This window comes from Mustela erminea, chromosome 14, assembly GCF_009829155.1.
Source record: "Mustela erminea isolate mMusErm1 chromosome 14, mMusErm1.Pri, whole genome shotgun sequence".
Lineage (NCBI taxonomy): Eukaryota > Metazoa > Chordata > Mammalia > Carnivora > Mustelidae > Mustela > Mustela erminea.
In genome coordinates, this window is record NC_045627.1 from 65,983,335 (window position 1) to 66,009,001 (window position 25,667).

At 60.1% G+C, this 25,667-nt stretch overlaps 2 protein-coding genes across 8 annotated transcripts; one reads left to right on the top strand and one right to left on the bottom strand.

Moving 5' to 3' along the window:
* Positions 1–410: 410 nt before the first annotated feature.
* NFKB2 (nuclear factor kappa B subunit 2) lies at positions 411–8,295 on the top strand. 2 transcript variants are annotated; one of them, XM_032313550.1, is made up of 23 exons: positions 411–536; positions 1,884–1,976; positions 2,249–2,330; positions 2,441–2,481; positions 2,742–2,840; positions 2,920–3,071; positions 3,297–3,403; positions 3,504–3,662; positions 3,954–4,058; positions 4,187–4,272; positions 4,367–4,505; positions 4,733–4,861; positions 4,994–5,203; positions 5,282–5,423; positions 5,835–5,949; positions 6,040–6,253; positions 6,420–6,589; positions 6,713–6,815; positions 6,943–7,094; positions 7,211–7,280; positions 7,494–7,666; positions 7,792–7,903; positions 8,007–8,295. In XM_032313550.1, exons 2-23 carry the CDS (start codon positions 1,956–1,958, stop codon positions 8,126–8,128), a joined length of 2,703 nt encoding a protein of 900 aa, XP_032169441.1. In that variant the 5' UTR covers positions 411–536; positions 1,884–1,955; the 3' UTR covers positions 8,129–8,295. The 2 variants fall into 2 exon arrangements, with proteins under 2 accessions (XP_032169441.1, XP_032169442.1); XM_032313551.1 differs by lacking the exons at positions 411–536; positions 2,441–2,481.
* A 79-nt stretch (positions 8,296–8,374) lies between these two features.
* Positions 8,375–24,875, bottom strand: PSD (pleckstrin and Sec7 domain containing). 6 transcript variants are annotated; one of them, XM_032313545.1, is made up of 18 exons: positions 24,767–24,875; positions 23,384–23,442; positions 21,431–22,167; positions 21,046–21,148; positions 20,191–20,554; positions 19,040–19,480; positions 17,700–17,894; positions 17,455–17,535; positions 17,133–17,245; positions 16,604–16,662; positions 16,408–16,497; positions 12,401–12,444; positions 10,828–11,018; positions 10,673–10,743; positions 10,409–10,566; positions 10,092–10,236; positions 9,661–9,804; positions 8,375–9,197 (listed from the first exon to the last, which is right to left on the bottom strand). In XM_032313545.1, the coding sequence occupies exons 3-18, from the start codon at positions 22,082–22,084 to the stop codon at positions 8,967–8,969; spliced, it is 3,084 nt and encodes a 1,027-aa protein (XP_032169436.1). In that variant the 5' UTR covers positions 22,085–22,167; positions 23,384–23,442; positions 24,767–24,875; the 3' UTR covers positions 8,375–8,966. The 6 variants fall into 6 exon arrangements, 5 of the variants coding, with proteins under 5 accessions (XP_032169436.1, XP_032169440.1, XP_032169437.1 ...); XM_032313549.1 differs by lacking the exon at positions 24,767–24,875 and adding an exon at positions 24,349–24,758 and having other exon boundaries at positions 21,431–21,677; XM_032313546.1 differs by lacking the exon at positions 23,384–23,442 and having other exon boundaries at positions 24,767–24,873.
* Between the last annotated feature and the right edge of the window lie 792 nt (positions 24,876–25,667).

The following is a 25,667-nucleotide window of genomic DNA, read 5'->3' on the forward strand; positions in this document are numbered from 1 at the left end:
CCGGCAGCGGGGCCCCGCTCGGGGCTGGAGACTCGACGGCTGGGGCCAGCCAGCTTCCCCCTGGGGTTCCCCGGCTTCAGAAGTGGCCAAGCGTTAGGCGCGGCATAAGCCGACTAGTAGCAGGGACTGTCAGCTGTCTGGGGTAGGCAGGGTGGGTGTCAGAGACCGGAGCAGGGGCCCTTGGCGGGGGGATGGCGCTCGGTCAGCGAATCCAGCCTCGGGCAGGTCCCTCTGCTAGAGCTCAAGCTTTAGCTGACCGTCATCCTACCTCCCCGCTCTCCTGCGGGAGATAATAGTTCCCCTCCACGGGGCGCGCCCGAGTCGCTCCGGATTGGCTGCACGAGTTCGGAGTTAAACTTTCAGCCAGTGAAAAAGGTTACAGGGCGTGACGCACGGAAACGTCACGGGAATTCCCCCCTCCCGGGGGTGGAAAAGGGGCTTTCCCGGCTGGAGCCCTGGTGGCAGTGGAGCAGTGTCGGGACCCGTCCGAGGTGGGTCGGGCCGGGAGCGAAGCCGGAACCGGAGCCGCCGCCGCGGTGAGTGGCCGGGTCCAGACCCTTGAGTGGCCGGGACATGGGGAAGGGCGGGAGGAGGGCCCTTAACTGACCGACTCCCAGGGCTGGAGAGCGGCTATGCACGCGCGCGCGCACACACACACACACACACACACACACACGACGCACAGTAACAAGACACACGGATACCCATCGACGTCCTTGTACTAAAAAACCCAAACAACAAAAAAACACCCGGACCCATACGTGCACCTACGCGTATACTAGCGGTCGCACAGCATTGTTCCTGTACTCAGACTCGCATACGCGTACACGCAAATATGCTCACCCGTGCAAGGTACCTGGACCCATACCCTTCACGCACAAACTCAGATATGCTCACCTGTGTGCTTATATATCAAGACACGCTCAGATACGTCCACGCTGAGAAGTTGAAGGACGCTCAGCTGTGCACAGCCTTGCTCACCGGCACACGCATATTGACACCACACGTACACAACATTCACGCAAGCACAGGGGACGACACACTATACCTGCGACAGAAACACGCACTAGAGACACACACAGCTATGGGACTGGGGCAGGGGACATGGACACCGCCCCGGAGTAGGGGCGGTGTTGGAATCCAAAGACTGTTGAGATGTTTCGGGAAGCGGGAACAGAAGAGTCCATCCCAAGAAGGAGACACCCTTCTTTCCCCCGCCCCACGGCCTCAGAGTTCGTTCTCGGGTCAGAACCCCGGGGCCCCCCACTGGGAAGAGCCCCCGCCTACAGGCCTTCGGAAAGGAGGCCTTCCTACTGCAGGAATGTCCCCCCAAAAGCCCCCGGGTGAATCAGCCGTGGCCTCCCTCGGGGTAGAAAATCCCAAGGTTGCTCCAGGGAGGGGAAGGGGGCGGGAGGCGGGCCTGGCCCTAGCCTGAAAGCGTCCGCCAGGTTTGAAAGACCCTGCAGTCCCCGGCGCCTGCCCCGATGTGTGGAAGGGGGCCCAACCAGCAGGGGCGCTTCCCCGGGTCTAGTTGCCCCTCTGCCGGCAGAGAGGCTACTAAGACCTCAGAGCCCAGCTACCACCTCGCACCCCTCCCGCCCCGGGGGCGTGGCCAGTGGCGTCATTTCCAGGCCCGCCCCCTCCGGCCCCGCCTCCCCCTGGTATTTTCGGGACTTTCCTAAGCTGTTCTAACTTTCCTGCCGCTTCCCGGGCCCAGCCCAGCTCAGCTCCGGATCTCGCTCTCCACCGGATCTCCCCTGCCACACCCGGACGGGTGGCTGGAAGAGATCAGACCCTCCCCCAAATCTGGGTCCCTTTCGCCCCCCCAACTCCTGTCCTGATCTCTCCCTCCCCCTGCCACTCCCCCCCACCCCCCACCCAAGGCGGGCGCCTGAAACTCTGGGAAACGGAACCGGGCCGGAGCCACCCGACAGAGCCGGGCCTAGTCCAGAGACATGGAAAGTTGCTACGACCCAGTGAGTCACGCCTCCTGGCTGTAAAGCCGGCCGGCTGCCCCCACGTCTGTCTGTCTGCCCGTCTGTCGGAGTCCCCTCTGCTCCCCTGCACCTGTAATGCTCTCTGATTATCTCAACCCACCGGTCAGTCTGTCTGCCTGTCTGCAAACTTCTTCCAGTAGGAGCTTTTTCATGGGCCTGAGGAGGGAAGGGAGCCGTTACTCAGGGCTGGGAAGTGGAGGGCTCTGGGGTGGCTCAGAATCTGTTGTGACTGCGGTCTGTCTCCAAACCAGGCTCTGGATGGCATGATCGAATATGATGACTTCAAATTCGACCCGTCCATTGTGGAGCCGAAGGAGCCAGCCCCAGAGACAGGTAAGTTCCTTATGTTTCCTTGTCTTAGAGTGGGGGAGGGAGGAGCATGTGTCCTCTGGTTTGGGGATGGGCTCAGAAATCCTGGCTCAGCAAGGCCCCTCTGTCCCCAGCTGATGGTCCTTACCTGGTGATAGTGGAACAGCCTAAGCAGGTGAGTGAACAGAGGGATGGTGTGGGGTGACTTCAGCTTTAGGGACAGGTGGGGTAGCGGTAGTTGGGTGGCCATGGGAGGGTCACTGATCACAGAGGCCACTTCAGGTTGAAATGGTTGGCTGCTGCTAAGCCCAGTGGTGGAGTGGTTCAGGAGATACTGCCAACTGTTGTGGTCACTGCTGGCTGGGAGTGTGGCTGGCTTGGGGGGAAGGGGGGGTCTCTCCTGTTCACAATGTCATTCTGCCCCGGGACATTCAGCGAGGCTTCCGATTTCGATATGGCTGTGAAGGCCCCTCCCATGGAGGATTGCCAGGTGCCTCCAGTGAGAAGGGCCGGAAGACTTACCCCACAGTCAAGGTGAGTCAAGGTGGTGATGGAGGGTGGGCCAATGGACGGTGTGTTCAGGGGCATTACTGACAGCCCTCACCCCTCCCAGATCTGTAACTACGAGGGACCAGCCAAGATTGAGGTGGACCTGGTAACACACAGTGACCCGCCTCGTGCTCATGCCCACAGCCTGGTGGGCAAGCAATGCTCGGAGCTGGGGGTCTGCGCCGTGTCTGTGGGGCCCAAGGACATGACTGCCCAGTAGGTGCTCCCCTCGTTGCCTGCCAGCCCTAGGTCCAAGCCCACTTCTGTGAGCTTAGCATCTGACCAAGGGGAGAGAGGTTGGGCCCAGAACCCAAGGCTCCAAGTAAAAACCGGGAAAGCTTCCTGGAGGAAGTAGGGCTGAGTTGAGCCCCGGCATCGGGGAGGGTGCCTCAGGAGGAAAGAACTGCCTGCAAAGCTTCCGACTGCCCCTCCCCCACCCAGATTTAACAACCTGGGCGTTCTGCATGTTACCAAGAAGAACATGATGGAGATCATGATACAAAAACTTCAGAGGCAGCGACTCCGCTCCAGGCCCCAGGGCCTTACTGGTACGGAGGGAGGAGGGGTCATGGGAGGTGACCGTGGAAGGAGTAGAAGAGGAGGAAGAGGGCAGGGATCACGTGTATGTCCACCATGCCCACTGCCCAGAGGCTGAGCGGCGGGAGCTGGAGCAGGAGGCCAAGGAGCTGAAGAAGGTGATGGACCTGAGCATTGTGAGGCTGCGCTTTTCCGCCTTCCTTCGAGCCAGCGATGGCTCCTTCTCGCTGCCCCTGAAGCCTGTTATTTCCCAGCCCATCCATGACAGCAGTGAGTATCCTGATCATCTGGGTTGCCAGGCCGAGGTGCTAGAGGGAGCATGGGGGCAGTCTCAATCTGTGGAGTCAGACAGGCCCAACTTTGAACTGGCCCCACCACATATGAGCTGAGGAATCTTGGGCAAGTCATTTCCCAAGTATGGCTTCCATCTTGGGTAAATGAAGATACTAGCAATTCCTGTATTTCTTGTGGGAGTTCAAATAATAATACAAAGCACCTGGCTCCATAAATGGAGCCATGGCTATTATGTCATCTCAAGTAATTGAAATCCCACCGCTACAGAGTCTCCTGGGGCCTCAAACCTGAAGATTTCTCGAATGGACAAGACAGCTGGCTCTGTGCGGGGTGGAGATGAGGTCTACCTGCTTTGTGACAAGGTGCAGAAAGGTGAGGCTGGAGCCCAGGCTGGGAGCTAGGGCCACTGCGTATCAGGATGGGGAGCCAGGGCAGCTCTAGGACAAAAGGCCCTGGAGATTCTACTAGAAGCTATGGCCAAGCTTCAATTTTCCCTATAGATGACATTGAAGTTCGGTTCTACGAGGATGATGAGAACGGATGGCAGGCCTTTGGGGATTTCTCTCCCACAGATGTTCATAAACAGGTACCCTAGGGCCAGGGCCAGGGCCTGGGGTGGGGAGGGCACTGAACTAGGCCAAGACCTCAATAACACCTTATGTCCTCCAACCCCCTGCCAGTATGCCATTGTGTTCCGGACACCCCCCTATCACAAGATGAAGATTGAGCGTCCTGTAACCGTGTTCCTGCAGCTGAAACGCAAGCGGGGCGGGGATGTGTCCGACTCCAAACAGTTCACCTATTACCCTCTGGTGGAAGGTGGAGCTGGGCTGAGGGGTGGGGGGGAGCCCTGGGCTGGGCTGTCCCGGAACTAGATCAGGGGACCCGTGAGTCAAGTCAGGAGTGGGGAAGGCCCCAGGAAGAGGTGGTCCTAGGAGACACCCTGAGGGCTTTTGGTGGGAGGGCCAGGACCAAACTCAGGACAGAGCTCTTGAAGCATGGTGCAGAAGTTGGGGTTTTAACCTCTGTTTTCCCTCTGGCCCCAGACAAGGAGGAGGTGCAGCGGAAACGGAGGAAAGCCTTGCCTACCTTCTCGCAGCCCTTCGGGGGTGGCTCCCACATGGGTGGAGGCTCTGGGGGCTCGGCTGGGGGTTATGGAGGAGCTGGAGGAGGAGGTGAGGGGCTGCTGGTAGCGGGAAGGGGGAGGGAGGACGGAGGATGGGTAAGAAGGAGAGAAGTTGGGGGGTTAGAAATCTGGGAGAGTCCTGGCTGGTGCCTCCTACCCACAGCCCGGCCTGTATCCGCAGGTGGCAGCCTCGGCTTTTTCCCCTCCTCCTTGGCCTACAGCCCCTACCCGTCGGGCTCGGCCCCGATGGGCTGCTACCCCGGAGGCGGGGGCGGGGCGCAGATGGCCGCCGAGGCACCCCGCGTGGCTGCCGGGGAGGAAGCAGCGGAGCCGAGCGCGTCCCCCCTGACCCCCCACCGCGAACCGCAGGCCCCGGACCTGCTGCAGCGAGGTACAGCCTCTTGAATCCGGGCGGTCGGGACGCTGCGGGTGGGGACCGAGCCCGTGCCGACGCCCCTGTCGCCCGCAGCCCGGGAGTACAACGCGCGCCTGTTCGGCCTGGCGCAGCGCAGCGCCCGAGCTCTGCTCGACTACGGCGTCACGGCGGACGCGCGCGCCCTGCTGGCAGGACAGCGCCACCTGCTGACGGCTCAGGACGAGAACGGAGACACGTAGGTGGGCGGGCGGCCGGGCGGGCGGCAGACCCAGGTTCCCAGGGCCCGTCAGGGACTTGGAGCGCGAAGGAAGGTTGTGGGGTGCGGGACGGGGAAGGAAGTTGCAAGGAGCCAGGGCTGTAGAGTCGGACGGACCCGGTTCCAAGTCCGGCCTCGCTATGTACTAGCTGCGCTCAAGGTACTTGATCTATCCCCACTTCAGTTCTGTTGGCTGTTGAGAGAGCACCATAGTACCGACATACTGCTCACGGTGCGCAGAAGGACTAAGTTCGGGTGCAGCGATGGCCCTGGAGACGTTTGAGTTCCACAAGCCCCAGTGACAGATCGTGGAGGCAGTGGGATTTTGAGGGTAGAGGATGCTGAGTGGCTGGGCTCTCTAAGCCACAGTCTCACTCTCACATTCCTCAGGCCACTGCACCTCGCCATCATCCATGGGCAGACCAGTGTCATAGAGCAAATAGCCCACGTCATCTACCACGCCCGGCATCTCGGTGTTGTCAACCTCACCAATCACCTGCACCAGGTGAGGGGCACCTAGGATGAAGGGGCAGGAGTTGGAAGGCGGGTGGGCCGAGGCTGGGGGTGGACCTGGCTCATTCCACCTCGTCCCCAGACGCCACTGCACCTGGCAGTGATCACCGGGCAGACGAGCGTGGTGAGCTTCCTGCTGCAGGTTGGCGCAGACCCAGCCCTGCTGGACCGGCATGGAGACTCCGCGGTGCACCTGGCTCTGCGGGCGGGGGCCAGTGCCCCCGACCTGCTTCGTACCCTGCTGCACAGCGGGGTTCCCGCCATGCACCAGCTGTTGCACATGCCGGACTTCGAGGGTGAGTTCATCACCTCCTCTGGACTGGGGGGAGGCTGGGCAGGGACAAAGGTGTGGACCAGGGAGGGTACATGGTGAGTGCCCGGTGTGAATGCGAGGTGTTGATGTCAGCTGGTCAGGGGGCTACGTTGGGGTCGCAGCCGTGGGCTGAGTGTCTGTGTCCCTAGGTCTGTACCCAATACACCTGGCAGTCCACGCCCGAAGCCCCGAGTGTCTGGATCTCTTGGTCGACAGCGGGGCTGAAGTAGAGGCTACAGAACGGCAGGGGGGCCGGACAGCCCTGCATCTAGCCACGGAGATGGAGGAGCTGGGCTTGGTCACACATCTGGTCACCAAGGTGGGACTGAGGATTGGTGAGGAGGCGGGGCCAAGGATTGTGGAACCAGGGACGGTGAAGATGCAGGGAAAGGGGAGGCCAGACAGTGGATGCTGGGATCAACCACTCCCTTGCATCCCACAGCTCCGTGCCAACGTGAATGCCCGCACCTTTGCCGGAAACACACCCCTACACCTGGCAGCTGGATTGGGATCCCCCACCCTCACCCGCCTCCTCCTGAAGGCTGGTGAGTCTCATTCTTGGGGCCTGTGAACAGGGCTGGTGGGGAGGAAAAGAGGTGCCTCCCAGTCCCCCCTTTGCAGTTCTCAATGTGGGCTCCCCTTGTCCCTCCTCACAACTACCTCCCTCCCCAGGGGCTGATATCCTCGCAGAGAATGAAGAGCCCCTGTGCCCACTGCCTTCGCCCCCCACCTCTGGTAGCGACTCGGATTCTGAGGGACCTGAGACAGACACCCGAGGCAGCTTCCGGGGCCACACACCTCTTGACCTCACTCGTAGCACCAAGGTGAGGCTAGCCTGGAACAGGAGGCCCCAGGGAATGGGGTACCTGGTGAGCTTACGGCTGGTGCCCGGACTTGAGGCCTGGGGTGGGAGGTTGTCAAACTGAGGCTGTCTCCCCAGGTGAAGACCTTGCTGCTAAATGCTGCTCAGGATGCCACGGCACCCCCCCTCACGCCGCCCAGCCCTGCAGGTGAGAGCTCTTCCCCTGGGGCAGACTGCAGGCCCCTGCTCACGGAGGTCCCTTCTTTAGAAGCTCTAAAGCAGGGCTCCCTTGCTCCCTTCCTGTTGCCACGCACTGCCCTGGTACCAACTGCCTCACCTGTCAGACTCCCTGGAGAGCAAGGTGCCTGCCTGGGCCTGTCTCTGGGCCTAACAGATACAGCTGCATGTGTGTCCCTATCAGGGCCAGAGCCACCACTTGAGGATACAGCCTTACAGAACCTGGAGCATCTGCTAGATGGGCCAGGAGCCCAGGGCAGCTGGGCAGAACTGGCAGAACGGCTGGGGCTGCGCAGTCTGGTAGACACGTACCGGAAGACCGCCTCACCCAGCGGCAGCCTCCTGCGCAGTTACAAGGTCAGCTGGTCCCCATCCCCTGCTCCGAGCCTGGCTTCTTTCCCCTGTCTCAGATCTCAGGGGCTCCCTTGGCCCCAGGGCTCCTGATCCTACATTCCAATCTCCTGCCTCTTCCTTCTCCCCAGCTGGCTGGTGGGGACTTGGCAGGCCTGCTGGGCGCCCTATCTGACATGGGCCTGGAGGAAGGAGTGAGGCTGCTGAGGGGCCCTGAGGCCCGAGACAAGCTGCCCAGCACAGGTAAAGGGGTCCTACCTGGAACACAGATCCGGGCCTGGAGGGTGGGAGGCCTAAGACCTTAAACGTTTCCCTGTCGCCTTCCCTGTGCCCATTCGCCTAGCAGAGGTGAAGGAGGACAGTGCATACGGGAGCCAGTCGGTGGAGCAGGAGGCAGAGAAGCTGGGCTCACCCCCTGAGCCACCAGGAGGGCTCTGCCATGGGCACCCCCAGCCTCAGGTGCACTGAACTGCTGCCCACCCACCAGCCCCTCCCCGGGCCCCTCTGTACAGCACCCCTGCCTATTCCAGTTCTTATTTAACACCCCGTGCCCACCCCTCCGTTGGGGCAAATAAAGGATTCTCATGGGAAAGGGAGAGGGCACGGCCCCCTCCCTAACTTATGGCTACCCCTGACGTGACTCTCGTCCCTGGAACCAGCTGCCGGCTCCGGCCCCAAGCCAGGTACGGGAGAGAGGAGAACGAGGCCCAGCCAGCAAGTCCAGAGCAGTTTTAATGGGAGGGGAGGCTGTACAAAGGGCAGGGCCCACTGAAGAAGGGAAAGCAAGGCCATGCTGTCCCCAGACTCTGTAGGGGGCCTAGGCATGGATACCCTTCCTCCGCCTCTGGAAGGAGAGAGGGTGAGCCTCAGGGAGGAAGGAGGGAAAACCAGCTCAGCCCCAACTCCTGGCCTCTATGTGAGCCAGGCCCCAGGATGGAGGGGGATTGCTGGTGTCGGGTCGGGGTGGTCTCAGCAGAAAGCAGAAACGTCAGGCCTCCCCCGCCGCCAAAAAAAAAAAAAAAAAAAGCATCAAAAGTCCAAGGGGCCCTGGCCCCTCCCACCCCAGCCCCCCGCCCCGTACGAAAAAGTGCAAAACATTATCACAAAATGGGGGTCTCAGAGGGGCCCCTAACCTAGGCTCCCGAGGCCCAGGCCCTAATCCTGCCCTGCCCCGGACACCGCGTCCGGCGCGGTCGGGCCCTGGGCCGAGGGGCCCTGGCGGGTGGCCCGAGGCCGGCCCGGGCTCAGGCGGGGCTGTCATGCAGGTGCCCAGTGGGCGCTGACCCCCCACGCTCCTACCCCTAGCTCAGAGCTTCCACCGCCCACTGCTTGCCCCTGTGCGAGGCTCTGAGCCAGGACCCTGAGCCCTGGGCTGGCTGGAGGGGTTGGCCTGCGGGGAGGGACTGGAGTGAGCTGGGGGGAGGCCGTCCTCCGAGCTCCCGGCCTGGGCCAGTGCCGCCTCCACTGCATCCAGCTCTTCGCTGCCCGCCTTCAGCTTGACCCGAAGCAGCGCCGCGTACGTGCCATAGCGGGATTTCTGAGGTAGAGGGGCAGGCACTGTGAGCCTGCTCTCCACCCTCTGCCCATCTCACCCCCCACCTGCAGACAAAAGCTAGGAGACAGCAGGTTTCTGTCCACCTCTGGGGCCCCAGAGCCCCCACTGTGACATGATCCCCTGGTAAGCTGGTGACCCTCTGCAGGCACTCTTGCTGCATAGTGTAACCGCTGATACTTCCTGAGCCTGGACTAGAGCTGGGGAAAGTGAGCCCCTGAGCGCTTGGCAGACCCCATCTCACTTCATTACCCTAGTGGGTAGAGAATGGCATCCCCTGGCCCACAGAAGAGGAAACAGGGGTTAAGCAACCTGCCCCAGGTCACCCAGCTGGTCCCCCTGTCCTAGAGCCCGTGCCCTTAACCATTAGCCTGAGCCTGTATGTGGAACAGAGAGGTCCCACTGGTAGCCAAAGGAGCCACAGAGGCACCGGGGCAGGGAGGTTCACCTCAAACTCCAGGTAGGCCTCCTTCTGCCGCTGCTCCTCCGCCTCCTTGCCCCGGGCCTTCCTGCCCAGCTGCGCAGCCCGGTGCTCTCGCAACTCACTTGCCATGGCCTTCAGCTTGGCCTCGTGGGTCCGCACCTGCTCCTCCTAGGGCCGGGGGAGTGTAGTCAGGGTCCCTCTAGTACATATAATGCCTTTGTGTGTGTGTTTAAAAAAAGGTGCCCCATCCTTTGGATGAGCAAAGCACAGTTGTCTAGGTTAACACCTAGGCAAGTGGAACGGAACTGGATTCCAATCTTCACTCGCCACCCCCCCATGGCCAGTGTCCCGGGATGACGGACATCTATGTAATTGCCTATGGCAGCCCTAAGTGCAGTCAGCTGGGCCTGCCCCACTCCATCCCACTGGGGATGGGCGGATGGAGCTGGGGGTACCTGGGAGAGGCGGGTGGCAGCACTGGGCAGCAGAGGGCGGCTGAACTTCCTCTGGGAGCTGACAGCAGCTGGGAATGGGGGTGCAGAGAACATGGCAGCCACCACATTGATGCGAGTGACCCAGGACTGCATCTGCTCCAGGCTCCTGCGGAGACAACATGGCCACTTAGGACCTGGGCCCAGGACTTGTGTCCCAGGATGCCTGTCCTGGCTCAGGGTGTGGCCTGGGAAGAAGTGAGGCAATCCGGGGACAAGGGAGGGGAGCAAGGTGGGAGTGGGACAGAGGGGTCCGGGATGGGCAGGAGGAGGGCACTCACGGGGCCTGAAAGAGGAAGACCCGCCAGTCTGCTGTGCGCAGGTAGAAGACGTGGGGCCTCTTGCTGTAGTCGCTGGCACGCGTGGCCAGTGCATGGTGGATGCTGATGGCATTCTTTAGCTCTGCCTCTGATAGGGCCTTCCCGGGCTGGTACTCCTCCTGCGGGGGTGCCCATCTTGTCCTGGCCATGGTCCCGCCCAGCCTGGCCCAGCCCACCCACACTCCCGAGCCAGCTCAGCCCCAACCCCTTGGGCTGGCCCCGCACCTTCTGTAGGTAGAGGATCATGCCCTTGAGGATCCCGTGGAAGCTCTTCCAGCCCCGCTTGCCCCGAGGTGCTGGGGGAAAGGAAGACAGGTCAGGGGGCCTGAGACAGGCCCCCTCCCCTCCATCCCCCAGACCCACCCCACCCAGCCACGTACTCTTCCTGCAGTCAGGGTCTGCGTGCACCTTTCGCACCAGGGCCCCATGCTTGTAGACTGCAGCCCCGGGCTCAGGAGTCAGGTCCAGGAAAGGGCTGGAGCCGCTGCCACTGCCCCCGCTGACCCTCTTGATGACCTTGGGGTTGGGGTCGGCCAACTCAGACAGAGAGCGTCTCAGCTCCTCCTCGTCTCTGCAGGTGTGATCACCTCAAAGGGGGCTGGCCTTGCAGCCACAACCCCCCTCTCAGTCCTAGCCTCTGCCCCCTCCCCAGGAAAGTGCCCCCTTGTCTGTGGAGGGAGTAGGGGAATGGCCCCCCCTCACAGGCTGTGGCTACCCTCAACCCGAGGCTCCCTGTGTCTCCCACCTCAGATCAGATCTCCCCACGGGTAGCGTGCCCCCCTGCTCAGCTGAGAATTCCTCTAAGTAGCATATCTTCTCACTTAGGTTAGAGCTCCCAGGGGCAGGGCCATGACTGTTCCTTCATCTCCATTCTTTCTGTTTCTACATATGCACACACACACCAACCCTCACCCCCTTCTTCACTAGGGCAGACACAGCTCTGACACAGTGGTCTCAACCACACCCAGCAGCATGCTTTGCTCAGTTTGTTGGCTAAATGTTGGCAGAAGTAGCTTCCTAGTGGTCACCTAGTATCTCTTGGTCAGCAGGCCTTGCTAGATAACATCTAAAGAATCGAGTCCTACCCTGTCACTCTGCTGATGAAAAACCTGCAGTAGCTCCCTATTGCCTCCCACAAAGAGCCCATGCTCCAACCCCGCCAACGCTGCCTGTTCCTCCTAACACTCTCCAGCCAGCCAGGCCTGCCTCCTCTTGGTCTCCCCACCCCACGGCCCACACTCATTTCAGCCACCACATATTTGCCTCCCAAATGTCAACTTCCCTCTCCCCAAATGCTTCCCCTCCTTCAAGGTTTGCCCGAAGCCCCAGTCTGCACCCCAGTCCTTAGCTCTGCCTCCTCCAAGGCCATCTCTCCTGCAGACTGGGAGCTCCCATGACTGGCCTCTCCGCAGACAGCAGCAAGTATGAGTGATCTACTGGCTTCCTATATGAGGCTCTCCCCCTCAGACTGGGGGCCCTGAGGCTAAATCTGGACCTCTTCCCTTAGTCTGGACTCCTCTAAGACTTACTCTGAGTTTCTTTCCACTGAGGCTGCCAAGAGTAGACAGTGTGGTCCCCTGTTCCAGGACACTCTGCATTCTCTAGGACCCGAGAGGGGGCTCTATCTACCTCTAGAGACTTCTGCTTTCCCACTTGGCTTGCCAAGGGACCTTCCCTTTTTGTTTCAGCACTCCTCCTCCCAGGCCCGCTAACAGCGGCCGCCCACCCCAACCCAGCTTGTCATAACAACCCAGCTGAAGAAAAGACACAGATCCCCAAGTCCAGGCGGCCATCTCCAAACAAGGCAGTGAGGCTGCCTCAGTGCCTGTCATGGCCTCACCCGCCTCCCCTACCACACACCCAGCCTGGACTCCCAGAGCCTGCTTCAGCACTCCTCTCCGGGCAGCCCCTTCCCCACCCCAAGCTCCCTCACCACACAGCCCCAGGACTCACATGGCCCACTGCAGCTTTTCATTCTTGATGGAGCTGTACAAGGCCTGGGAAGGGAGGAACAAATCAGGCAGGTATGGGTCACTCACGGGGAAGGTAAACCATGTATCCCAATGCCAGAGCTCAGAGCCCACCCTCCTAAGTCAGGGTAGGAGACAACAGGGACCAGGGTGTGATGACCAAGAACAGAGGCTCTGAAAACAGAGTATTAGGACACAATACTATGTCACTTTCGATGCAGGACTCTGGGCAAGTATCCATGGGGGAGAACAAACGTAGTAACAGGTGTGTAACGTAGAGCAGGCAGTTGGCACAGGGCACCCAGGCACACGGCTGACGCACAGTAAATGGCAGCTGCTGTTATTATCTTTGCTGTTGCTACTGTGAGGGGTCATCCCGCCCAGATCCTGGGTGGGAGAAGCACAGTGCTGGAAGGAATAGACAAGCGCATCCCAAGAAACGCTCCTTCCCCCAGTCATGTGCCTTGGCCCATTTCCATAGGATAAACCCACACAGAACATATGGGGAAACTGAGGCCCAACAACAGGGATTCACCCCATCACTTCCCTCTCTAGCTATCAGAGAATACATTCTCACGGCTCCTCAACCCCAGGGCAAGCTGAGCACATCCTCCAGCCCAGACAGCCCCAGCAAGTCTAATGCCAGGGTGAGTGAGCCTTCCCCATCACACCCTTCTTGTTACTGGGGACCGAACACTAAAAGGCAGAAGTTACAGCTTCCAAACCCTGCACACCCCAAGCTCCCTGTCAACTCTCAACCAGTCACTTCTCTTCTGTACAGCTGTTATGGGGGCACTGTGGGGGTCTTGTGGTGGTAGGGTAGAGAATGGGCTCCAGGAGTTACAGAGGGGACCCCTCTTCTTGGGAGTGGCCTGCAGCATGGGTCCACTGCAGCACCTCCCACTGTGGGGGCGACTCCACCAGCCTGTCTGTGAGTGGGTGTGTCTCCAGCATGTGCGTGTTGGGCTAAGCGTGTGGCGTGTGATGCTGCCTGCGTGATCTGGGTGCAGTAGTGACGTCGGTGCCTTCCCTGTGATGGGATACAGCCCCCCACCCCACCAACAACATACCATAGTCACTGGCTCTCTCACTGCCCACTGTCACACTCAGCCACAAGGCTAGCCCAGCAGCCCACCTGTGCACCTCCTGTTCAGGGTGGGTACATCCCACAGCCTCCACCCCCTACACAGAACCACCCAGCTTTATGTACACCCCCAGCCCAAGCCTGACCGAGCCCCGACACTAAACCTCCACTCTCCAACTCTGGGCCAGGAGGTTGAAGTGGCCACCCAGATCCGACCTGTCTACAGTCCTCCAGTTCACCCCCGGCCCCTGAGAGGACCCCCTTTCGCCCACAACCATGACTTCCTTCCAAAGTCCTAAATCCTGTTGGTGAGCTCCACGTCATGCTCCCAGCCAGAAGACCCAAAGACTTTTTGGTTTGAGATGCCCACCTTAATCCGCCCGTCTCTGCCCTTCCCCCTCCAGTCCATGCCCACTCCTGGCTACCCATGCGCTCTGTCCCCGCTGGGCTCGGCCCCCCTCAGTCCGCCCCACGCCACCTCGGCTCGAGCCCCCTTCGGAGCCTCCCTCACACCGCCCCCTCAGCCACGCCGCCCTCCAACAACACCATCGGCAGCCCCCCCACCAGCCTGGCGTGGGCCGCGGCCCCAACGCCCTCACCGCCTTCTTCTTCTTGCGGCTCTGCAGGCGGCTGACCACCAGGTCGGTGTAGAGCACGGGCTTGAGACTGCGCGAGCGCTGCGGCCAGCCGTAGCACAGGGTCTCCGCGCCGCGGTGGGTGCGCCCGTAGCGCACGGAGCACAGCGAGCGCGAGCGCAGCCGCCCAGCGCTGCTGTGGATGCTGTTGACGCCGATCATGCTGGCCCGGCCGGCGCGCCGCGGCCCCCGGCCATGCCCCCGCCCGCCCTCGGCCCGGACGGCCCGGACGGCCCGCGGACGGCTTCCCCGACAGCCGGCGCGAGCGGCCCGGCCCGGCCCGAGCCCGGCCCGGCTCCCACCGACGCACGGAGCGCACGGCGGCGGCGGCGCTGTGGGCTCTGCGGCTCGGCGCGAGCGGGAGGGGGCCGCCGACGGGGAGGGAGGGCGAGGGTTGGGGGCGGGGACGGCGCAAAATGGAGGCGTCCGACCGCGCTGGGGCCCGGGCGCGCCGCCGCCATGGGGGCGGGGACTCAGGGGCCCGCCGGGGCCGGTGACGGGAGGTGCGCGGCGCCGCGGGCGGTGGCGAGGGCGCCGGGAGCTCCCGCGCGCCGCCGGGCCTGCGTCTACGAAGGTGGGCTGACCCTGTAAAGGGTCTGCAGCTGCCTCCGGGCTCGTCAGGGTAGGGGCACCAGGGGCGGAGGAGGTCGGAACGCGTTCCGTGGGCCCCTTCTCCCCGCCCCGAACCAGGACAGGCCACGCAGGAGGGGCGGTGCGGAATGGAGGCAGCCATGGAATTGAAGCCGTCTCAACCAACTCGCCCTAGCAAAGACAGCTCAAACGCCCGAGGCTACACCCCAACTCACGTACACACACTCCAGTTTACAGACATACACTCCAAGTAGCCAAATCATCAATCCACACTCACCCCCAATTCACAGGCACTGCAAATTCAGATGCACACATCAGAATTTAGTCTTTAACTCCTACAACTCCTGCTCAGGCGAGCACCTGGGTGGCTCAGTCCGTTAAGCCTCTGCCTTTGGCTTTGGTCGTGATCTCAGGACGTGGGGACTGACCCCCAAAGCTCCACCCACATTAGGGCTCCCTGCTCAGCGGGGAGCCTGCTTCTCCCTGCGCCCATGTCTGCTGCCCCTGCTTGTGCTTGCTGTCCCCTGCCCTTGTCAAATAAGTAAAATCTTTAAAAAACAAACGAAACAATCCCTGCTCACGGATTCATGTCATAAATCAGAGAGCCAATCTGTAGATATACAACCTAATATACAGAAACACCCAACGTACAGCCCCACACAGACACACTCTAAATCTTAGGCCATTAAAGCACATACCCAAAGCCAAACCGCCTGATTTGCCAACTCCCTAAAGCATATATATATATATATATATATATATATATATATATGCAAGCCAAGCATATACCCCAATTCTTCTGATACTCCAAACTCACAATGAATGCCCCCCACTTGGATACATTCCCAAATTCAGAAGCCCAGCACACCCCAAGCTCACAGACGGACCCAAGGACACTCCTGCGCAGTCACATGTATGTGATGGCCCAGAGACCCATTTGCCAACCCTTGAGGTTTTAAATGAGTCCAGGCCTCCTTTCATGAAACCAATGGAGCAGGGAAAGATTGAACATGCAGGGCCGGCCAGGACACCTCTCCTCCTCCCAAGCATACCAGTCCCTGTGGGCTAAATCCCTCAAGGGCTGGCATGTAGGAGCAGGGGCTGGCAACGAGTGAATCAGAAAAGAAGTGTTTAGTCCCAGCTTGAATATAATTGGCTCTGAGACCTTGGAAAAGTCTTTGTCAACCTCTTGAGCCCTCTATTTCCAGCTCCCTCCAGCACAGCAGTACCTGCCCGGCCTTTGTGGCCATATATCCTGGGGTAAGGGGGAGGGGGCAAACAGTGAACCTGTGTGTCCCCATCCCCATGCTGAGACCCCTCCCATGCTCAGTGAACCCTGGAGGAGGGGAACCTAAGGAAAATGCAAGGTCCCAGGCCGCCTTATCACGGGTTTTCAAGAGCTTTCTTCCCGCCCCCCGCGCCCCACTCCCGCGCTGCGAACGGCCAAGACTGCACGCAAGCGCTCATGTTCCGGGGGAGCCTGCCGTGTTGGGGTTGGGGGAGGGGGCAGTCCCCAAGCTGAGTCACGAGAAAGCCCAGGCTTCAGCAGCAGGAGCTGGGGGCCGGCAAGCCCCTAACCTCATCAACCTCCACGCTGACAGGTCCCCATCCCTCCCTCCAGCAACCTCTACCCCCTCCCAACCCCCTTTGTGTCTCCCCCACCTCGGCCCCTCCCCCCACCTTGAGCAGCTCCCTGGGGAAGTCTCCGCCTTCATTGAGGCCCTCCAGGTTTCCGATGAAGTCTCCGCAGGTCATGCGCTTCCCAATGTTCTAAGTGAGGGCATAGAGGCCTGTGAGGGGGACCGTGGGCCCCAGACTTTGAAGTCTCTGGACGCGGTCTGTTTTCTGGGCTCCCTTCCACTAGACCCCCACTCACATGGCCGTGGAGATCGGTGTTGAGTAGCATGAGGGCGCAGGTCAGCGTGTGCGCACCGTCTAGGGGAGAGTCGACATTTAGCCTCAGCCACTTCCCACGGATCCTTCCCACAGCTATCTTCCCCAGCCTTCCACTTTATCTCCTGCCCTCTTTGGCCCATAATCACACTTTTGTAAACCCTGAACCCCACAGTGAACCCCACCTCCTCCTGCCAAAGCCCTTTCTTCTCCAGCAGATTCCCGAAAAGGGACCTTCTCCCCAGCACCCTCATACCTCTGGGAGTGTGCGGGGCGCACAAGCCAGTGGGACCCCTCTGCGTTATGCGGCCCCGTGCCGCCAAATCACATTGTATGTGGACAGTTCCACGTTCATGAAGCCACGTCACCACTGCACACATGCATGCTCACATGCCTGCAAGCTTGTGCAGGCATTCACTCCAACATACACACGCTCACGCTCCCACACACACACACTGTGCCCATCTGCCTTGGTGACCCTCTGGGAGAGCCCTGCCCTCTGCCTTCCTCACCCTCTGAGGACAGGGCTCCGGGATTGCACTGGAAGTATCTCTGGGAGAAGTGGGCCAGCACGCGCTCCCGTTCTTGGGTCTCACCCATTAATGCCAGCTCCTTCAGAAACACCCTGGGGAGGGGGGAAGAGGGAGCATGTCACCCCTACCCAAGGTCCCCTAATCAGGCAGCCCCATCTTTTGGCCATGCCCAGCCAGCCTGGGAAGTATGACATCAGGGCATCTTGGAAGAGAGGCCCAGGGGCACAGAGGAGGTACAATGGAGGCCCTGCACACCAGGCCTGGAGAGTGGGGGGCTGCCCTCAAAAGGCTTAACACCCACCTGAGAGCTTGGTCCAGACTCATGCCCGTGAAGACAAAGAACTTGAGGTACTCGCCAGCCACAAGTTTGCTGAAGTCATTGCTGTGGGCAGGGCAGACAGACAGGTGGAGTCTCAAGGGAAAGGGTCAAGGGGCCAAGTGGGGTTACCTACAGACTTGGGGCCATTAGATAGAAAGGATGAGGAGGTGCTGCCCACAAGATGCATTCCCCCCTGCCCCATGCTCACTCCCAACCAGTGACTTTACTTCTTGCCCAGGTGCCGGGCCACATCGGCCTTCCTGAAGCCGTCTAGTCGGTACAGCCTCTTAGCTAGGCGCTGCGCGGCCTCCAGGTCTGCTTTTTGCCCATTGGACAAGGTGTCTGTGCTTCCCAGGGCCAGCCGCTCCGTGCTGTCCAGCTCTGAGTCCGAGTCAGACACCAGCTGGCTCAGTGGTGGCTCACTGCCGGGGTAGAACACCAGCTCAGAGGTGGGGCAGTCCCTCTGGGGCCATTCAGATCCTTTCTCTGCCTCCAAACCCAGAAGGCAGAGAGGGGCAGTTGGAGACATGGGGAAGGCAGTTTTCTCTCCTCCAGAGGACACTGTACAGGTTCCCTCTATCAGCTGATTCCATCTTTACCATCTCTCTGTAGAAGTCCTACATCAAATTTAACTCTTATTCATCCTTCTGCTGTGGGAATTTTGTCTGCTTCTCCTAAGTTCCCTGTGGAGTTTGCTGTTAGGCACAGATTTCCCATCTCCACTTTGGCCCTCCTGAGAACATAGTCCTCTATCTCTGAGGATATAGGCAAAGGTGGGATACAGACAGGAACAGTGGAGAGTCAAACAAGGATTTGAGGGCAGCAAGGACACCTTCCCACTCCTACATCTTTCTTCTGCCCTCTCAAAAGGCAGAGGAGCTTCCTCCTTGGTTCTTCTCTTCTACCCACAAAGAGGCTCTGGTGTAGAGGGGAATGGGGGTCAACGTGCACCCCATTCATCCCGTCTCCTCCTCCCCTTCCCTTCCCGCCATCCCAGCTGCTCTACTAGCAAAGCCACCTGTCACCCCAGAGACAGAGGCCGGAAACTCCTGGTTGCTAGGCAACCCTGTCTCCCTGGCCACCCCCTCCTGTTGCCATGGCTTCCGTGGCTGAGAGGGTAGCTGGCAGAGGGAGAGCAGAAAGGTTAGACTGGTGAAAGGACTTCCTGGAGAAGGGTGAGAGGCTCCTGCCTGGAGAGGGGAAGCGATAGGGGAGGGAGGCAATGGGACAGGCTGGTGGCTGCATCTTTGGGAGAAGCCTCCAGGCTGGGTGGGGTAAGGTCACAAGAATTTCAAGCATGTTAGAGGCTCCATCGGGGGAAGGAAGGGCCTTCCTAGAAAGAAAGGTGTTCTCTGGGGACTCTTCAATTCTGAATCATGGTTTTTCAAGTCACTGTATCTGAGACCAAGGGAGCCCCTCCCTTGGAAGTAGTCCTTCAAATAGAAAAACAGATGTCTGCATCCCCTTGCTACTCTATCAGGGGTCAAGAACCTAAACTACATCTTTGCACTCTCAGGCTCTTTCCCTTGGAGCAGCTCAGCTCTGATGAACCAAAGGAATCACTCACCTGCCCAGGGGTGCTGCCCCCAGCCCAAAGCTGTCCTCTGAGCGGCAGGGACTAGCAGGCTCCCTCCCTGGGGCCTGCTTGGCTCCAGCCTCTGCCTCCTCTTCCTCCCCTCTCTGTGTCCAAGGCCCATCAGCGGCGGAGCTGGTACCAGAATCTGGCTCAAGAGGTGCAAGTGGGGCGGGAGCAGGTGGGTCAGGCCGGGGGGCAGGGGGCTGGGGAGGCAGCTCAAAGGTGAAGAAGGGGCTCTGGGTTGGGCCGGGTGAGGCCAGGGCCTCCAGTGAGGCAAGGCTGGTGTAGGAGGTGCCCTTGGCTCGGTGTGACTCCAAGATGGCTTCAAACACGCAACTGAAAGAGTCAGGCCCATCAGCCGAGGGGCTGGTCCCGGGTAGAAAGGGCACAGGCGACTTGAGAGGCCCAGGATGAGGCATCCGGGTGCCTGGCCTGCAGGGGCAGGGAGAGTCTCTGATCAGCGCGGCCAAAAGGACAGCTCTTCGGTGGCATTCATTGAATTCTCATACGACTCTGTGAAGGGGATTATCACCTCCTTTTCACAGGCCCCCAGCCCTCTAAAAAAGCCACCTGGGTAGGGAATCCCCACTACGGGTTCACCAAGCTACTTAGTGCCCCGGGGGCACCCCAGCCTTACCCGTCCCCAGCACCCAATCCCTTCTCTTCCTCCCTGCTAATCTCCCTTTCTCCTCCTTCTCCCTGATCCTCTCCCCTCCTGCCATCCCATTTCTATTTCTGGCAACATCTTAGGAGAAGAAGACGAGGCTCCAAGCTGCAGTGGGGTGTGAGACAGAGAGGAAAGCCCCCACACTCCCCACTCTCCTGCCAGGATCTAGGTTCCGTATTGATGCTCCCACGCCCCCAGGCTTGATTCTGGCCCCTGACCTCTTACTCTACCTCTTGTTCTTCCTCCTCTGTCCTGGCTGCTCCCTACCCTATGGGCTCTTGCTGACACACACCCACCCGCTACATCCCCAGCATTCTGGCAGGCCTGGGGCCTCCGTTGAGAATCTCCTGCTACTAGCTTGGCCCTGACCCTCCCAGGCCCACCCTCATCTCCATTCCAGTTCCTCTGATCCCAGCTCTGCCCCTGGGCCAGCTCTGAGGAGCAAGCCATGTCCCTTTCCCACTCCCGCACTCACCGGGCCCCCTCTGAGGCCTCAAACACCTCGTCGTCCACTTCCTCTTCCCCACCTGCCTCATCCTCGTCGTCCTCATTTCCACTGCCCAGGCTGGGACAAGGGCCAAGGCATGGACTGGGACGTGGGGCAGGTGGGCGGGCAGTGCTGTGCGGGCCCTCGGAGCTAGGCTGACTCTCGATGGCCGAGTCAGCCTCCTCCCGCTCAGCCAGCACCTCATCGATGTCCGTCTCGCGGTAGCACCTCAGGGGCACCGTGTCCAGGTCCGTCTCGGAGTACTTGGCTGCTCGCCCCACAGCCACCCCAGAGCCCTGCCCGGAGCCCACCCCAAGTGGAGATGGGGGGGCCTGCTCTGGGGGCTTAGCACCTGCAGTATGCATAGGCATCCTGGTCAAGAGGGTATCCTGGTCAGCTCCCTGTCTAGATTCTGGTCTAGGAAGGAGCTCTTTCCCGCTGCCTCATATCGGCAGGAAGTTCTTTCACTACCTAGCCACCATTCTTCCTGCTACAAACTCAGCTGTTCCTGGTGCCAGTGAAGCTCATTTCAAATCAAGTTCTTGTCAAGTAACTTTGAGAGGCCTGAGGGAGAGCAGCTTCTTTCCTACTTCATGGAATGACCCTTGATATCCTGCCATCCCTTCTCTCCACAATCTAGCTTCCTCGAGGGGCCCAACCCAGCCAGGATCCCCAGACCCTCCCTCATAACACAGATGGAAAGCTGGAGACCTGGAGAGGCATTAGACAACTCCTGAGCCCAGGAAAGGACTGGGGGGAGGTTTAAAGGAAGTCTCCCCACCACGCCTCTGCTGCTGTGAAGAGGGCCCTGCCTGGTTCCCCTGGTCTTATCCAGGATCTTACCTGAGCCTGGGGGGTCCAGGGAGCCATAGAAGAATTCCCATTTGGCTCGAGCAATTTTCTGGGCATGAGAGGAGACTTCCCGGGGGGAGGACCAGGTGTCTCCCTAAGCCAAGGAGGAAGAGATAGACACGACCACCCGATAAAGCCACATGACCAAGACACAAGAACATAGGACAGAAACACAGAAAGAAAAACACACAGGGACACATAAAGAGATGCCAAGGCACAGGGACAAACATGGAGGGCAAGAAAGAGACTGATTTAGGATAGATGGAAGAATTCAGAGTGAACAGCTGATGGGCCCCCAAACTGCCAAGGGGCCAAGCCTTCCTTGCCCCTTTGCTGAGTCCCTGGGGCTCCAGGGAGTCCAAAGGAGGTCACATACCTGGTTCCGGAGTCCAGTGTCAGCAGGTCCTAGGAATAGCTTGGCCAGGTGCTCAGAGGGTCCCCCCAGCCCATTGGGGAGAGAGGAGTAAAGGCCATCTGTCCCAACCTGAGGTTGGGCTGGTGGCCCATGGATAAGGCCCTGGCTGCCCGGCAGAGCTGAGCCTCCTCCGGCAGGGAGTGGGTCTGATGTGGAGGCCTCTAGCCGCAACTTCCGGTTGGAGCCAGGCCCAAGGGCTGGGGTGGGCCTGGGAGGAGAGACCCCACCCAGGTCCCAGCTCCGACTCAAGCCTCCAGGAGCCGGTAGCCCATTTAGTGGCCTCACACTGGCCTTCTCCACAAAGCGGAATATGACCACAGAGCTCCGCGCCCCGGGTGGGGGCTGCCCAGTGGGTGAAGAGGGTGCCCAGGGTGAGGGAGCAACACGGGGGGAGGGAGGGCCACGCAGGGGTGTACAGGGTGCTGTCACACGTCCCAGTTCCCGGCCCCGGGGACCTGGACCTGCCACCCGCCGTAGCAGGGAGCCCGTGCTGCCATACATGCTGGCTGGGGGGCTTTGTGGCACTGGGCCTTCGGGGAGCCAGCGGCGTGGGCATCGTGGTGGGGAGATGGCACAGTCGCCCTCCGAGCAGAAGCGCATGGCACCCTGGGCCATGCTGGGGCCGGGGGTCAGGCTGGGGGGGCAGGGATGGCGAGGCCAGGCGGGGAGTGAGGGGGCAGCATGCTCTTCGGACAGGCCTGCAAGAGAGGAAGGGGGAGCAGGGGTGAGCTGCAAGGAAGGTGGATGGGCAGGAGAGCAGAGACAGGGAGGGGAAAGCGGGATGGGCCATCTGAGAGTCAGGGGCCTAGCCCGTCCTGGGAATATGGTATTATTGATCCCACCCCTAGAAGTGATCAGGCCTCCTACTTGGGCTACTTCCATGGAGGCCTGAGGAAAAAAGAATTGTATCCCCAATAGGCCCCTGACTCCTTTCCTTCTGTCTGACGGCCCTGAGCATCACCCTGGGAGGAGAAAGGAAGCTATTTCAGAAGTTGAGTGAGCTCGGAGTCCCTGTGGCATGTTGGAGCTACTTCTGGTAGAAGAGGGGGAAGGCTGGTACCCCACCCTCTGGAGGAGGAGTGTCAGCCAGTCATAACCATCTTACAGTCTTGGGTTCTCACAGTCTCTCTTACAGCAGCCCCTCACTGAGAGAGAACTCAGGCCTCTTAGAAGGAAAACCAAGAAGATGGAGGGGGGTGTTATATAGGGACTATGAGGGGCTGAGAGGAATACGGTGAAGGGAAGAACTAAGGCCCCTACTCCTAATACTGAATGGGAAAGGGACATTCTTGTTCTTCATACAGGTACACACACACACACACACACGGACAAATAATGTCAGTACACACTTAAACATATTCATATTCATAGGCAATACCTCCCGCACACACAGACCCAGGCACACACACATACACACCCAAAGACACACCCTCATACACTCACAGTCATAACAAATATGCATGTAATGGAAAGGCACATGCTTATTTTACACACATACACACACTGTCATTAAACAAGAACACACAAAGAGACACCCAAATATACACACAGGGCCTCATTCTCCAAAGCACACAGACACAGGTGCATCAGACACTGAGACCTACTAGTCACAATCACACACAAATTCAGATGCACCCTCACACGCATACTTAAGCAAGAACACACACCCTCTCCCCCAACCCCCACCAGTCACCTGTCTCTGGGTGGGAAGGCTGCGCCAGACCCTGTCCCTCCTTCCCTCTTAAGGGAATGACAGATCTTGTCCAGCCCTTAAAGGGGTAAAGGGGCCTCTGATGGCAATGCAGGGTAGGGGCAGAGGTCAGGAGCAGCAACCCTATCAGGCAGGTTTCTGAAGCTCAGTGTGGGCCCAGGGCATCCCAGTGCAGCTCCGACTGGAACTGCCTCAGTACTCACCGCTGCTCGCCGGGAGCCGGGGCCGAGGAGAGGCGGGGAAGAGGCTGGGCCCAGCTCAGCTGTGAAGGCAGCGCGGCTCCCGCTTGCTCCGGTTGCTCCAGGCCCGCCTGCCTCTCAGTCCCTCCCCCTCCCCCCTACGCGCGGCTCCGGCAGAGCTAATCCCCCCACCCACCCCCCGCCCTTTCCCGGGGCCCTGAGCCCCGGAGGCAGGCCCCCCTTCTCGACGCTAGGTCCCCGCTGGGCTCTCCCGCCAACCTGAGACCCGCCCCTGACGAGGGGGAGGATGTATGGAACCCCCGGTTCTGTTCCCAAGACCCTCACGTGCCCCACCCCAATCGTGTCTTGGTCCCTTTCCTCCACCGCCCCCTGAGCCACACGCCAGACCCAGCTGCACTCGCGTGTCCCGCTCCAGACCCCACGCGTGTCCCTAGGAGGTTGCCACATGACCTGTTACATGCCACACGCGCTCCCGCCCCCACGAGCACGCGGCCGCGCCAAGCACACCAGTATGGGTGTAGACCGGACCCGCCCCCTAAATCCAGGAGACCGTCAACTTAAGGAAGAGAGATCTAGGAAACACTGCCTCAAGCCCTAAGGGGTTTTGCGTTTCGGACCCAAGAGACCCAACCTTGACCACTTGCCCAGGATGCAGCAGGAGGGATGTTAGTCAGACTTTAGAAAGAACTTCCTTGCTGCCTGAGTTAGGTGTCCTGCCTATCTGAGGGTAAAAGGTTAGACGGGATGATGCTGGGAGTGGAGGAAGTGGGGAGCAGGCAACCCTTGTGCCCTTGGCCAAGGTAGAAGGGGGCCCAGCTATTTTAGGAAAGCACTGCCAGAGTTACTATGGCAACTGCTCTCCTTGGGAACGCCAGGGCATGCAGGTGGTGACCTCGGAAGGAAGAAGGGGTCTGTTCTGGCAGTCAAGGGGCGCGAGGACGTGCGCGACGGGGGCGCGCGGGGCTCACCGCGGGGAGGGGCTGCGCGGGCTCCGCGTGGTGCTGAAGGGGACAGCGCCAGATTTGTCGCACTGCGCAGGCGCAGAGGCGCGAACAAAGCAGGGAGGAGGAGGAGGCGCGCGTCCCGAGGTGGTGCGCGCCTACAAGGCTCAACCTAAGCGGAGGTCGGTCCTCCCATCTACCCCTCCCTAAGCAGACTAAGGAAAAGGAAGCAAGTCCCTCACCCAAGTTAACCCTCTTTGGTCCTTCCCCGCTGCTGGCTTTTCCCTTCTTGCTGCATTGGGGGGTGGGAAAGGGTTGAAGGGATTCTGGGAAAACTAGGACGCCTGAATTCTCCATCGCGACTTGCATGACCCTGGACAAGGCGCGTCCCCTCCAGGGCCTCGGTTCCATCTTTAAAATGGAGTAACAGCACAGAGCTGCTCACCTTGCAGAAGTGCCCGAAGCCCTGATGAAATAATGGATGGGAAGCAGTTTTCGTTATGCAGAGGGAGATGAAGCGGCTGCACGAAGGGAGAGCGCAGCCCTGCTAGGAGGCAGCTCTCGGCGACAGCAGTAGCCCTCAGCGTCCTTCACACCCTCCCCACCAATGGATGATGGGGAAAGCACTGCTCCTGCTCCGGGGGTTCCCCGGAGGGGACCCTGGAACCAGGAACTGCGGAGGCGATGAGATGGCGGCCCAAAGTCTGAGCCTAAAGTTCTGGGACATCACTGCCCCAGGGCGGGTCGAGCCCCAAACCCCACCACTAAATCTCCAGGTCAACGAGAAGGGGTACTCCTGGTGGGCTGAGCTGAGCACTCATTCTTAGGACTCTAGACCTCCTGGGGAAAAGATAGGGACCCATCTGGAGAGATAATCCTTCTTAGCGCCCCCTATGTCTCTCCCCTGGAGGTGCAAATCCATTCCAAATCGTGCGGGAGTGGAAGGGGCTGGACAGCTCTGTACTACATAACTAACCAGGAATGAGAGGTTTGGGCAAGCTTGCTTGATGAAGGAAGAAAAAAATCTACCTTCGCCCGTTCGATTCATTCAACAATTACCGGGCACCAACTATGTGCCAGACGGTAAAAGCCTGGGTAGTTTCTCCCCATTTTTCAAAGTCGCTAAACACGACCAGAGGGCAAAGGGTAGGCCCAGAACCTTGGAGTCTTGGCTCCGCCCCTTCTGCGTTTGGCTTTGCCTGCTCCTCCCATCACCACTTCACTCAGAGGCGGCCACTGGCCCAAGACGAAAAAAGACCCAGTCTCTGCTGCACCATCGCATTCTCCAGCTTCAGTTCTCAAGCCCTGTAGCCGCGAAGGCGAGGTCTGATGTAACACCTCCGGTC

Coding starts and splice junctions, on each gene's coding strand:
- NFKB2 (XM_032313550.1), top strand. CDS start 1,956: ATGGAAAGTTGCTACGACCCA. Junction 1,977..2,248: donor TGGAAAGTTGCTACGACCCA/GTGAGTCACGCC, acceptor TCTCCAAACCAG/GCTCTGGATGGCATGATCGA. Junction 6,590..6,712: donor TCACACATCTGGTCACCAAG/GTGGGACTGAGG, acceptor TGCATCCCACAG/CTCCGTGCCAACGTGAATGC.
- PSD (XM_032313544.1), bottom strand. CDS start 22,351: ATGGAAGTAGCCCAAGTAGGAGGCCTGATCACTTCTAGGGGTGGGATC. Junction 17,895..19,039: donor GGGGCAGCACCCCTGGGCAG/GTGAGTGATTCC, acceptor CTACCCCGGCAG/TGAGCCACCACTGAGCCAGC. Junction 11,019..12,400: donor GAAAAGCTGCAGTGGGCCAT/GTGAGTCCTGGG, acceptor TCACACCTGCAG/AGACGAGGAGGAGCTGAGAC.